The sequence below is a fragment of the Nematostella vectensis genome, chromosome 10 (genome assembly GCF_932526225.1).
Source record: "Nematostella vectensis chromosome 10, jaNemVect1.1, whole genome shotgun sequence".
Lineage (NCBI taxonomy): Eukaryota > Metazoa > Cnidaria > Anthozoa > Actiniaria > Edwardsiidae > Nematostella > Nematostella vectensis.
Window position 1 is genome coordinate 1,548,663 of NC_064043.1, and position 12,250 is coordinate 1,560,912.

The following is a 12,250-nucleotide window of genomic DNA, read 5'->3' on the forward strand; positions in this document are numbered from 1 at the left end:
ATAGTACAGGAAACAGGGAAACAAACACACGAGTCGTTGCATAATACTAGTTTATTTTCATACTTGGATGATGCCTCGCCATTTGTAAAATGGTGAGGCCCCTACACAATCTTCTAAGTTTATGTTATGGTACAGTAAGTCCTGTACAGTTACCCTAAGGCTCTCCTTGGCATGTAAAATCAAAGCACGCTTTTTCGAGCAAATACGGTAATTATTATTCTGAATGAGATAACGTGGAATGTGTGTTCCCGAAAAGGTCCACACCATGTGTTTTCAAACTGTATTTTGGCCACAAGAGGCTTGGGGAGGGGACTGCTTTTCCACCCTGTATTTCGCCTTGCTAGGGGAGGGAAGTGTGGCCACCAGGGAATAGAAATTCAGGGAGAGGAAAGTGTGGCCAGCGTTTGGAAAAAATTCAGGGGAAGGGTAGTGTGGCCACCAGGGGATAGAAATTCAGGGAAAGGAGAGTGTGGCCACCAGGGAATAGAAATTCAGGAAGAGGAAAGTGTGGCCAGCGTTTGGAAGAAATTCAGGGAAAGGAGAGTGTGGCCACCAGGGAATAGAAATTCAGGGAGAGGAAAGTGTGGCCACCAGGGGATAGAAATTCTGGGGGAGGGAAGTGTGGCCACCAGGGAATAGAAATTCAGGGGTTGGTGTAGGGAAAGTGGATCTCTTCTGTAATGACCCTAGTAGTCCAGGGGGCGTAGTGTGGGTTGTAGGGGGCCCTGGCTAGTTGTGAGAGATGACTAAGCTCTTAGATACTGACCCAGTGCCAGCAATTCCTGTAGATATGTATAAACTAGTAGGACCAATGTCACCATTTTTACTACCGATTAGGACCCAGGGCTGCCGGTAGCCGGGCATATCAGAGTTTGCAAAGGACACCACATTCTTGAGGGCGTTGATTGTAGCGTTGCTTGGTGATTTGTTCTCCTGCACTGCGCTTTCCTGTAAAACAGGGACAGATAAGTTGACTATAGTGTCATGGATTATGACTTACTACAAGGCGTCAGTCGGTGGAAGGACGGAAAGGGCCCTCGTTTTCTCCGAATACTTCAGTCATAGTGAAACAGAAGTGGTGTGTGGAAGATTGCTTTTTTAATAGAATGCCCACTAGTCTGTAGAAGAACAATAGAAGAACAATATAGGGGTATTGTGTTTGCGTAAGGATTCAGGCCCGTACCCAGGATTTTTCTCGAAATCCGAAGGAGTGGACCTTATTTTTCCGGGGGGGGGGGGAAAGAGATTTCTCTAATAAAAATCTGACCATGCCATTGTAGTACCTCCACGGGACGTTTATTGTCGGATTTGGCAACATACCAGAGTGATCTAGCTGATGCTTAATAGTTTTGTCTACAAATAAAAGCACGTCTATTGAGAACCGAAAGTGGACCTTTGGCAGTTGTGAGGGGGGGGGGGGGGGGTGAGTTCGTACCCTCTGCACCCCCCCTGGGTACGGACCTGGGACTTGTTTTAACATGGATCGTCTCTCATCTTTGCAACATATTAGCCTTAGAATAGAATAGGGGTGGGGTGGTTAGTAAGGACTTGTTTGGACATGAATCATCTGTTGTCTTTGCAATATATTAGTCTATAGAAGAATAGAATAGGGGCTGGGTGTTTTTGTCAGGATTTTTTTAACATGGATCATCCGTTGTCTTTGCAAAATATTAGTCTATAGAAGAATAGAATAGGGGTGGGGTGTTTTGGTAAGAACGTGTTTAAACATGGATCATCTCTTATCTTTGCAACATATTGGTCTATAGAAGATAAGGATAGGGGTGGGGTGTTTTGGTAAGGACTTGCTTGAACATAGATCATCTGTTGTCATATTAGTCAACAGAAGATCAGTATGGGGAATCTTGGTGTAAGATTACCTGTACAGCAACGAGCACTATCACGTTATCCGGAAGAGATGTCATGTAACTTTCCATGGCCACGTCTTCGCCCACGCCATACAAAATATCAAAATTCCTCGCCGAATGAATGGACCCGTTTCCAAGGTGAATCGCCACAATATTAAAACCAGGTTTCTGAACATGCAGAAAGTTAAATCATGTAGTGCCTGTATAATGCCTTAAAATGTTTATGGAAACTGGAAGACAATCCTATTATAATAGTTAAAAGTCATGGATAAATCAAACAAAAGCTAAATACAACCAACCGACTCAAATAATAATGACTGGCAAATTGGTGGATTATGGGTAATGATGGCGTTGACGATGGTAGTGGGGTGATCATTATTCTTATGTGCACATTTTACTGTTACAAGAAAGGACCAGTCACTTTGTGACAATCATAAAAGTACAAAACTATTACATACAATTTTGGCGCACGTGATAGTGGCGGTAATGATGATGCTGGTGAAGACGGTACAGGCGCGTACCCAGGATTAGCTGAAGGGTGGGAGGGGGGTGCGCAGTCATAGATATCATATGGAAATAGAAGGGTATTTGAAGATTCCTTAATAAGAAATGACCCACTTTTTGGCCTTCAAGGGGGGTGCACTCACACCCTGTGCACCCCCCTGGGTACGCGCCTGCGGTAATTGCATTACTTATGATGATGATGCTGATATTGCTGATGATGCTGCTGCTGCTTCTGCTGCTGATGATGATGATGATGGTGATGATGTGTTAGTCCAGATGGTAATTGTAGTGCTGCTGCTACTGCTGCTGCTGATGATGATGATGACGACGACGACGATGATGATGATGATGATGGTCCTGATGGTAATAGCATTGCTTATGATGGCGCTGGTAATGTTGAATATGATGATTACCTTTGGACTCAGCTCTTGTTGGTGCGCTTGAATAAAAGCAGTCCCGTTCTGTCCGGTACGACCTGGGGCCTCGGGCCCCTCGGACTTCACAAACACCGTCACGATGTCTGTAAAGAGACACTTAACTTACTAGTTTCTTAACCCAGCTGCTCTCAACGATGTCATAAAAAGCGCAATCTATGACAGAGGAGCGACTACGTAGAACACTATTGAATCCTCGTTTAGATCTTTACTTTGCTAAAAAGAATTGTTAAGAGCATTAAAAAAATAGCAGTGTTTGAATAATGCAAAACTTTTTATTATACAAAAAAACATGGCGGGTGATTAGTTTGAATTATGCAAAACTTTTTATTATACAAAAAAACATGGCGGGTGATTGGTTTGATTTATGCAAAACTTGTTATTATACAATAAAACATTGCGGATAAATAGTTTCTTGCGTCCTTTTCGGGATTTATTTGGCCTACCGCGAGGCAACAATGGAGATCCAATGAAATGAGCGCGAGGCAAAAAGGGAGATCCAATGAAATGAGCGCGAGGCAACAAGGGAGATCCAATGAAATAGGCGCGAGGCAAAAAGGGAGATCCAATGAAATGAGCGCGAGGCAACAAGGGAGATCCAATGAAATGAGCGCGAGGCAACAAGGGAGATCCAATGAAATGAGCACGAGGTAACAAGGGAGATCCAATGAAATGAGCGCGAGGCAAAAAGGGAGATCCAATGAAATGAGCGTGAGGCAACAAGGGAGATCCAATGAAATGAGCGCGAGGCAACAAGGGAGATCCAATGAAATGAGCGCGACGCAACAAGGGAGATCCAATGAAATGAGCGCGAGGCAACAAGGGAGATCAATGAAATGAGCGAGACGCAAAAAGGGAGATCCAATGAAATGAGTGCGAGGCAACAAAGGGGACCCAAAACAATGAGCGCGAGACAACAAGGGAGATCCATAGTCCAGACCTGGGATTCTCTTTGCGCTCGACCTTCTGGCTCGCGTGAAAGAAGGTCCAGTTTTTATTGCATGCGCATGCGCGAACATGTACCAATCAGCGACCTTCACGGCAAAAGTTGAAATACGAGCGCGCGCAATAACGGACGTGCCAAAGGAGGGTCGATTCCCGCTAGACTTTGTCGAGCGCAGAGCTCCGAAAATAGATCATCGCTTAGTTGAAAAGAATGTTTTGTACATGTGAAGGAATATCAGCGAACTGCTTGGGATTTGTTTTCTATAAAAACGCGATAAAGTGTGATTGAAAATCAAATTCAAAAAAGCGCGCGCTCGTCTGAAATGACGCTATTGCCTAAAGCGCGCGCGTGAAAATAACGAAAACGGAAAAGCTCTTTGATTGATACATTTTCCAGACTCTAATTATCATCTGTCCTGTTCTCAGAAAAGATTGACAATCAAGTATTTACCCACGACCAAAATCAGGGTATTATTTTTAAATAAACCCTCGCTCGTCCCTTTCGCAGCCATCTTGAACTAAGCAACCAGGCCACACCGCATATATGCGGTGTATTTTCGCGCATGCGCATGCAATAAATACTGGACCCTCTTTCACGCGAGCCAGAATGTCGAGCGCAAAGAGAGTCCCAGGTCTGGACTAGGGAGATCTAATGAGCGGGCTTTGGGCGTTGTCACATCATCAGTCACAGGACACCCAAACAGGCAGCCAGCGCATACACTTGACCACGATTAGTTAAGTATTCCTTTCATGGCCAGCGCATACACTTGACCACGATTAGTTATGTATTCCTTTTTAATAGCAACTTACTTTTGCACGAGTAGGTCCGGCCAGACCCGTCCATCACGCATTCCTTGCCGGTGGAACAGAGCTGATTAGAGCAGCTTTGCTCGCGTTTGACGACTTTAAAATGGGAACCAGGACGAGTACCGAAGGATTGGGGTGCCGTAAACTGAGACTTGCTGTTAAGCTCACATGTTGCGCTGCGGAAATCAATGGTAAGTGTAAGTCAAAGCGCTGCGATAAAATCATCCACCTCCAACAGCACGTCTCCCTCCACCCCTGGAACAGGAGGTACGTCAGCTATTCGCCTGTCTAATCGTTGGTTAAAGGCAAACTTTTTTTTGTCTCGACGACACTAGGCAGTAATTTTTTACAGATTTTTTAACATCTCGAATGTTCGAAACAAACCCCGCTATAAACAAAGCGCATTCAGCACCAAATTACGATACTAAACCAACACCACCTGGAATAAGAAATCTCTCAGATTATTATATTCCAGGGCCGTATCAGGCCACGTAAGATTTGGGAGGGGGGGCACAATACAGAAACACTAAGAAAATATTGGGGGGCACAGCCACGCCCGTTCTGGTCATTTCCTTATAATTTTTCAAAATATTGGAGGGACACAATACAGAAACACTAAGAAAATATTGGGGAGCACAGCCACGCCCCTTCTGGTCATATCCTTATAATATTCGAAAATATTGGGGGGGGCACAATACAGAAACACTAAGAAAATATTGGGGGACACAGCCACGCCCTTCTGGTCATTTCCTTATAATGTTCGGAAATATTGGGGGGGCACAATACAGAAACACTAAGAAAATATCGGGGGGCACAGCCACGCCCCTTCTGGTCATTTCCTTATAATGTTCGAAAATATTTGGGGGGGGCACAATACAGAAATACTAGGAAAATATTGGGGGGCACAGCCACGCCCTTCTGGTCATTTCCTTATAATTTTTAAAAATATTGGGGGGCACAATAGAGAAACACTAAGAAAATATTGGAGGGCACAGCCACGCCCTTCTGCTCATTTCCTTAAAATATTCGAAAATATTGGGGGGGCACAATGCAGAAACACTAAGAAAATATTGGGGGGCACAGCCACGCCCCTTCTGGTCATTTCCTTATAATGTTCGAAAACATTGGGGGGGCACAATGCAGAAACACTAAGAAAATATTGGGGGGCACAGCCACGCCCCTTCTGGTCAATATTGGGGAGGGGGGTGTAGTGCCCCACCCCCTGATACGGCGGCCCTGAAATTCACCGGCCTTGCAATAAAACTCACCCATAGTGGTTGATGCTGACACAACCATTGGCGGATGCGCATGCCCTGTGACATTCTTCCGCATTGCGCATGCTTAGTCTTTCGATCACGTGACCAAACAGAGCAAATCCTGGCATCTCGAAATATCTAGTGCACTGATTGGCACAGGCAAGTTGCCATGGCAACGTCAACACTAGGATGGCCATTAGCAAGGCCATCCTGGCTGACAGCAATTTTTTGTTTCTGAAAAAAAAAAGATTCAGCACAGAAAAATAACCAGAGGAGCCGGGGCAAATAAGATAAATAAAAAAAACACATACACTCTACACATTTCAGACCGTAAATGGTTGATCTAGCACCGAGTTTTCAATAAGAACCCCTTCTTCCCCATGGCGCAAAATATCAAATCATTGCCCACCTTTCCAACATGATACGAAAATGCTTTAAGCAAAAACTCAAACTGGCCTATCGCCGGTTTATCCATATAAAAAAGTCTAATAGATGAATCCAAAAATTAGGAATTTATTTCCTGTTTTAGGTCGGGTATATCACCGCCCTTCACAGCTCTGGACTCGGGTCCCTTGCTGAACGCCGGGATTGCCTATGTCGCTCATTTGCGACCAAAGCTAGAACGTCTCCTCCTCTGAGCTATGTTTTTCCTAGAGGCGATACAATAAGCCATGGCTACTCTCTGAGACCGGGTACACAGAGAACTGATACATTTCAAGGAATGACCTCTAGGCTTAATGAGTTTGTAACCGTTCGTTACCAGTGATGTTTATGGCAAATAACTTCGTCATGTGTTATGACCATACCACTGTAATTCAGTTTCACCTGCGATAGTGGTAGTTGAAATAAACTATTATTATTATTATTAGGCGCCATAAAAAGCATTTTAATTTTCCACACACAAAAACGGTCTCTATTTGGCAGTATGATAATTCTCCTTAGGAGAATAAAAAATTTCTATAAGTGCAATTCTTCCACGAATTCTTCCTTGTGTTTGAGTTTTATTTATTGCAGTATTTCCAGGTCGTGGGATTTTTCATGGGCCAAGTGTATTGTATAATTCACATTTGCCACTAAAATTTGAATTTCAAAATTGCAACAACAAATAAATAAGAAAAAGAATAAACTAGAAAGGAGATTAAACGGCAATTTAAGAAAAAAAAAACGATCTAGTGAAAACCAAAAATAAAAAAAAGTTGGGGGTCTTTTATCGTTTTTTTTTCGTTTAAATTGATTAATACTTTCCTTAACGTAATTTTGCTCTGTTGTTACCGTTGTAGCTAAGTTTCACAAAGTTACTCACCTGTTTAGGAAAGTCCTATCTAAGGATTTCACAAGTCAATGTGTTAAAAATCTGTCTGTGTCATTACTGGACGGGTCCAGAAAAATAATTAGTACTTGATAAATAATTAACTATACCACCCCATTCAACTTACGTTAACAAAACTCATTTGGAATATTTTTTCACTACAACATGCCGGCACTCAGCCAGGACTGTTAGCGGGAGCTCGCTGACTCATTTAGTGGGCCGGCCCTAGGTTCCCTCGCTCGCGCGCAGAGGCACTTTACTTGTTATGAGAGAACTTCCGATGGGTTGAGGAAAGCAATTGTATTTCGCTTGTCTTGAATCCACTCTCCCCTTCCAACAACCCCCCTCCCCTCCTCATTTTTTCATTATTCTTCAGTACGCATTTATCTTAGAATAACAAAAAGGTCTAACCAAATAACTTGGCAAATTCTTATAAACATCCATCACTTATCTTTAAATTTCTCGAGTTTAATTACGCTGGTACTTGGATGAGTTTCATACCAAAACAAAACAAAATAAAAGGGAGACAATTAAGGCGGCCTCTTTTACATCAATTGGCAAACCTGCCGCCTATAGTTGTAGTCTCGACTTTTCTAAAATGCTCTAATGCCGGTTCCTTTTTCACATTGTTCATGATTTAAACGGGTTTTTGCATTTCCTGTTCCGGTTAATATTCAAATGGAAATAGCAAGAAGTTTTGACTAACCCCTACATCCCTTCCCTCCCCTCCCAGCTTTTCAAATGGCAAGAACAAGAAGTTTTGACTAACCCTACACCCTTTCCCTCCCCTCCCAGCTTTTCAAATGGCTAGAACAAGAAGTTTTGACTAACCCCTACATCCCCTCCCTCCCCTCCCAGCTTTTCAAATGGCGAGAACAAGAAGTTTTGACTAACCCCTACATCCCTTCCCTCCCCTACCAGCTTTTCAAATGGCGAGAACAAGAAGTTTTGACTAACCCCTACATCCCCTCCCTCCCCTCCCAGCTTTTCAAATGGCTAGAACAAGAAGTTTTGACTAACCCCTACATCCCTTCCCTCCCCTCCCAGCTTTTCAAATGGCGAGAACAAGAAGTTTTGACCAACACCTACATCCCCTCCCTCCCCTCTCAGCTTTTCAAATGGCTAGAACAAGAAGTTTTGACTAACCCCTACATCCCTTCCCTCCCCTCCCAGCTTTTCAAATGGCGAGAACAAGAAGTTTTGACCAACACCTACATCCCCTCCCTCCCCTCTCAGCTTTTCAAATGGCGAGAACAAGAAGTTTTGACTAACCCCTACATCCCCTCACTCATCAACTGGGTATGCAACGCCTGCACACAAACTTTCCGACTATACGACTCTTGAACCCAAACAGAATCCCATGCAGTCTTACCTCTTGTAGACTGGCGCGAGTAGGTGACAGGTCCTCTTCCGTGACACGTGACAGGTCCTCTTCCGTAACACGTGACAGGTCCTCTTCCATGACACGTGACAGGTCCTATTTTGTGACACGTGACAGGTCCTATTTCGTGACACGTAACAGGTCCTCTTCCGTGACAAGTGGCAGGTCCTCTTTCGTGACACGTTGAGTTACATCAGCGATAGGAAATACGGCGTGTTTGAGGCCAAAGTGGAATAGACATGATTGACTGATTGTCTGTGTGTTATTGTACCAAAAATCATTCCCAAGTTGGAGTCCCTCTGGGAAGAAAAAGATCAGAGATACGCAAGTATAGAGGCTGACAGGTTTGGGACAGTGACAGTTTGCCTCGAATGTAAGAAGTCTCATCGCATCAGTCGTAAGAAGTCTCATCGCATCAGTCATAAGAAGTCTCATCGCATCAGTCATAAGAAGTCTCATCGCATCAGTCGTAAGAAGTCTCATCGCATCAGTCGTAAGAAGTCTCATCGCATCAGTCATAAGAAGTCTCATCGCATCAGTCATAAGAAGTCTCATCGCATCAGTCGTAAGAAGTCTCATCGCATCAGTCGTAAGAAGTCTCATCGCATCAGTCGTAAGAAGTCTCATCGCATCAGTCGTAAGAAGTCTCATCGCATCAGTCGTAAGAAGTCTCATCGCATCAGTCGTAAGAAGTCTCATCGCATCAGTCGTAAGAAGTCTCATCGCATCAGTCGTAAGAAGTCTCATCGCATCAGTCGTAAGAAGTCTCATCGCATCAGTCGTAAGAAGTCTCATCGCATCAGTCGTAAGAAGTCTCATCGCATCAGTCGTAAGAAGTCTCATCGCATCAGTCGTAAGAAGTCTCATCGCATCAGTCGTAAGAAGTCTCATCGCATCAGTCGTAAGAAGTCTCATCGCATCAGTCGTAAGAAGTCTCATCGCATCAGTCGTAAGAAGTCTCATCGCATCAGTCGTAAGAAGTCTCATCGCATCAGTCGTAAGAAGTCTCATCGCGGCAATCGCATCAGTTTACTTTCGGCGGGCAGACGGAAACCTCAACCGACGGGAGACAAGAATCGAATACAACCCACTCCTTGCCGCTCTAAAAATTACATCCTCGAAGCTTCTACAATTGTGAAATATTTGTCGCGTTTTCTGTTAAAAATCGTCGGATACCGTTACGTAATTGGGCTATTTTGATAACCAGATTAAAATCTATAATTCGCGCTTCCTTTTATGGCAGTGAGGCTGGTACTGTACTGACTATTCACACTTTTAGTCTTTTAAGTTCCAGCTAGTGCTAGCGATTGGACTTTGAGTTAACGCGTCTATTATATTATAGTCTATTTTCCTTTTCTTTACTATGAGTAATTCAGAAAGTGGTGCCACATCTAGAAGAAGCGGACTCCGTGACCTCGCTCCGGTCAATTACGCGGCTTTGGACGCTGGTTTAGATGATTTAGATTTTGAATTCGGGGGGCGGGTCGGCAAGGAGCCTAGGACTCTTAAAGCAAAGACCACAGAACAAGGCGCTAGACCGAAGACCCCGGCCGTTGGTGGGAGTAAAAAGCCCAAGGTGACACAGAGCGACATCCTGGAGCTTTCCCGGCAGGTCGAGAGCCTGCTTGAGGAGAAGAGGACATCGCCATCTTCGCGCTCCGCGCGGAAGGAAAGGAGAGCGGTCAAGTCCGACTTCACGATCAAGGACCTGCGTTCAGTAGCGAACATTGAGAAAAAAGAGAGGCGTGATATGGCGCGGGAAGGCGCAGATAGCAGAGGTTGCTCAAGCGACTCGAGCGACGAAACGTCGGACGACGAGCACTCAGAGAGACGGCGAAGAATAGGTAAACAGTCGCTATTCAGTTTGGTAAGCGGGCACTTGCACTTCCGTTGTTGCACATCCCGGGGTCACGGTTATGCCCGGTTTTTCTGTTTAGACTTATGCGCGTTCGGATTCCTGCCCCGCCTCATAGCCCCGCCTTCGCTCTGTCTGATAGGGCAAGGCGTTTGTACCCCCTCACCAAGACTCATTTCGTGTCGGAACTGCGGCGACGTCTCGCAGCGGTAGGGGTCCCTCATGCCCATTCTTACAGAGGTCATTCGTTTCGTAGGGGTGCTACAACTTGGGGCTTTCATTTAGGGATTCCTGGTGAATTCATTCAGGTATTCGGGGATTGGGCCTAGGACGCATACAGAGGGTATCTGGAATTCTCTATGCCGTGCAAACTGTCAGTGGCTGATCAGATGTGTAGTTATTTTTCAGGGCGTTAGTGCCTACATTCCTAGCCTTAGTTTGGCTGTAGTTTGGAGCGCTGAGAAGTCTATTGGTTGTATTCAGTACAGCTTTCACCATTTTTAGTGTATTATCTTTCAATAAACCTCTCATTGTGCCAAACTCATGCTTGTGTTGTCTAGTATTTTTACTGCGAGAATTGGGCTATTTTGATAACCAGATTAAAATCTTTAATTCGCGCTTCCTTTTATGGCAGTGAGACTGGTACCTGGTACTGTACTATTCACACTGTAATCGGATATTGTATTTTATGTTCCAGCTAGTGCTAGCGAACGGACTTTGAGTTAACGCGTCTATATATTATAGTCTATATTCCTCTCCCACCCTCCCACCCTAACAGTGGGCTGAGAAGTCTATTGGTTGTTTTCAGTACAGCTTTCACCATTTTTAATGTATTATCTTTCAATAAACTTCTCATTGTGCCAAACTCATGCTTGTGTTATCTAGTATTTTTACTGCGAGAATTGACCGGAAGTAATCGACACTACCCCCACAGCCCCGTGTTCCCCACAGCCCCGTGTTTTTGCCTGAATATCACGTTTTCTTATAATTCAAACGTTTTGGGACATTTAACGGTCAGATAAAACATTTACGACAGCAGTTTCTCGTAATTGTATTTTCTTTACATCTGGTCAAATTCGTGCCTTTCGCGTGGTAACCGGAGACCAACCAGTCAACCGATAATAAACTCAAAATAGATAATCAAGTTTCTTTACAACTTAGGGAACGGGGGGGGGGGGGGGGGGGGGGCTGGCAAGGAAAATGCAAATAAGTGGACGGGTATTCTGCAGTTTAGCCCAAATATGTAGGGGGGGCTACATTTTTTGGCGCCGATTAAGGGGAGGACATTTTTGGGGGCTGTCACCAAAGGGGGACTTTAGAAGCACACTAGCATACACACACCGGCTCTGCCATGCTGACCAGTCCTAATAAGGACGAAACATCTGTCCATGGTTGCCGAACTGCACGGGTAATAGACTGTGCTAGCGTCCCGTCTTGGCCCGACTGGTGCCAATGTGTGTATGCTAGTGTGTTTTTAAAGTCCACCAAAGGGGGGTTATCTTTTTGGGGGCGCCCAATTTAAGTCTGGTTTTAATATAACACTGAGCAAGATAGTCATTGTTTAAATGTTAATTTTATTCATTTCACAATGTTCCCTACTATTGTATATCTAGTCCCATATTGTTCCCAATTGAGGGGATTTGAGGGGGGTCACGATTTTTGAGCCCAGGGATTTGCAGACCCCCCCAGTAATTAATGACCGCTCCCTTATCATTGATGTCTTTCGCGTGGTCGAGATCAGCCAGTCAACTGATTATAAACTCCAAATAGATCATGGAGAAGTGCCCAGTTGTGAACGCTTGCCACTGCCCGCTTCACATAGCTGCCTTCTTAGGGAAAATGCTTTCTACTTGGTAAAGGGGCACATTCACTCCTCCACCCTAGAAGTAATATA

At 44.5% G+C, this 12,250-nt stretch overlaps 1 protein-coding gene and 1 long non-coding RNA gene across 2 annotated transcripts; one reads left to right on the top strand and one right to left on the bottom strand.

Moving 5' to 3' along the window:
• Positions 1 to 36: 36 nt before the first annotated feature.
• LOC116618169 lies at positions 37 to 7,208 on the bottom strand. The gene is made up of 6 exons (XM_032381610.2): positions 7,115 to 7,208; positions 5,824 to 6,045; positions 4,559 to 4,731; positions 2,783 to 2,889; positions 1,878 to 2,033; positions 37 to 948 (listed from the first exon to the last, which is right to left on the bottom strand). The coding sequence occupies exons 2-6, from the start codon at positions 6,018 to 6,020 to the stop codon at positions 730 to 732; spliced, it is 852 nt and encodes a 283-aa protein (XP_032237501.2). The 5' UTR covers positions 6,021 to 6,045; positions 7,115 to 7,208; the 3' UTR covers positions 37 to 729.
• Positions 7,209 to 10,245: 3,037 nt separating this feature from the next.
• LOC125573306 lies at positions 10,246 to 10,900 on the top strand. The gene is made up of 2 exons (XR_007314062.1): positions 10,246 to 10,345; positions 10,613 to 10,900. It is a non-coding gene; the product is annotated as an uncharacterized LOC125573306 (long non-coding RNA).
• The last annotated feature ends 1,350 nt before the right edge of the window (positions 10,901 to 12,250 follow it).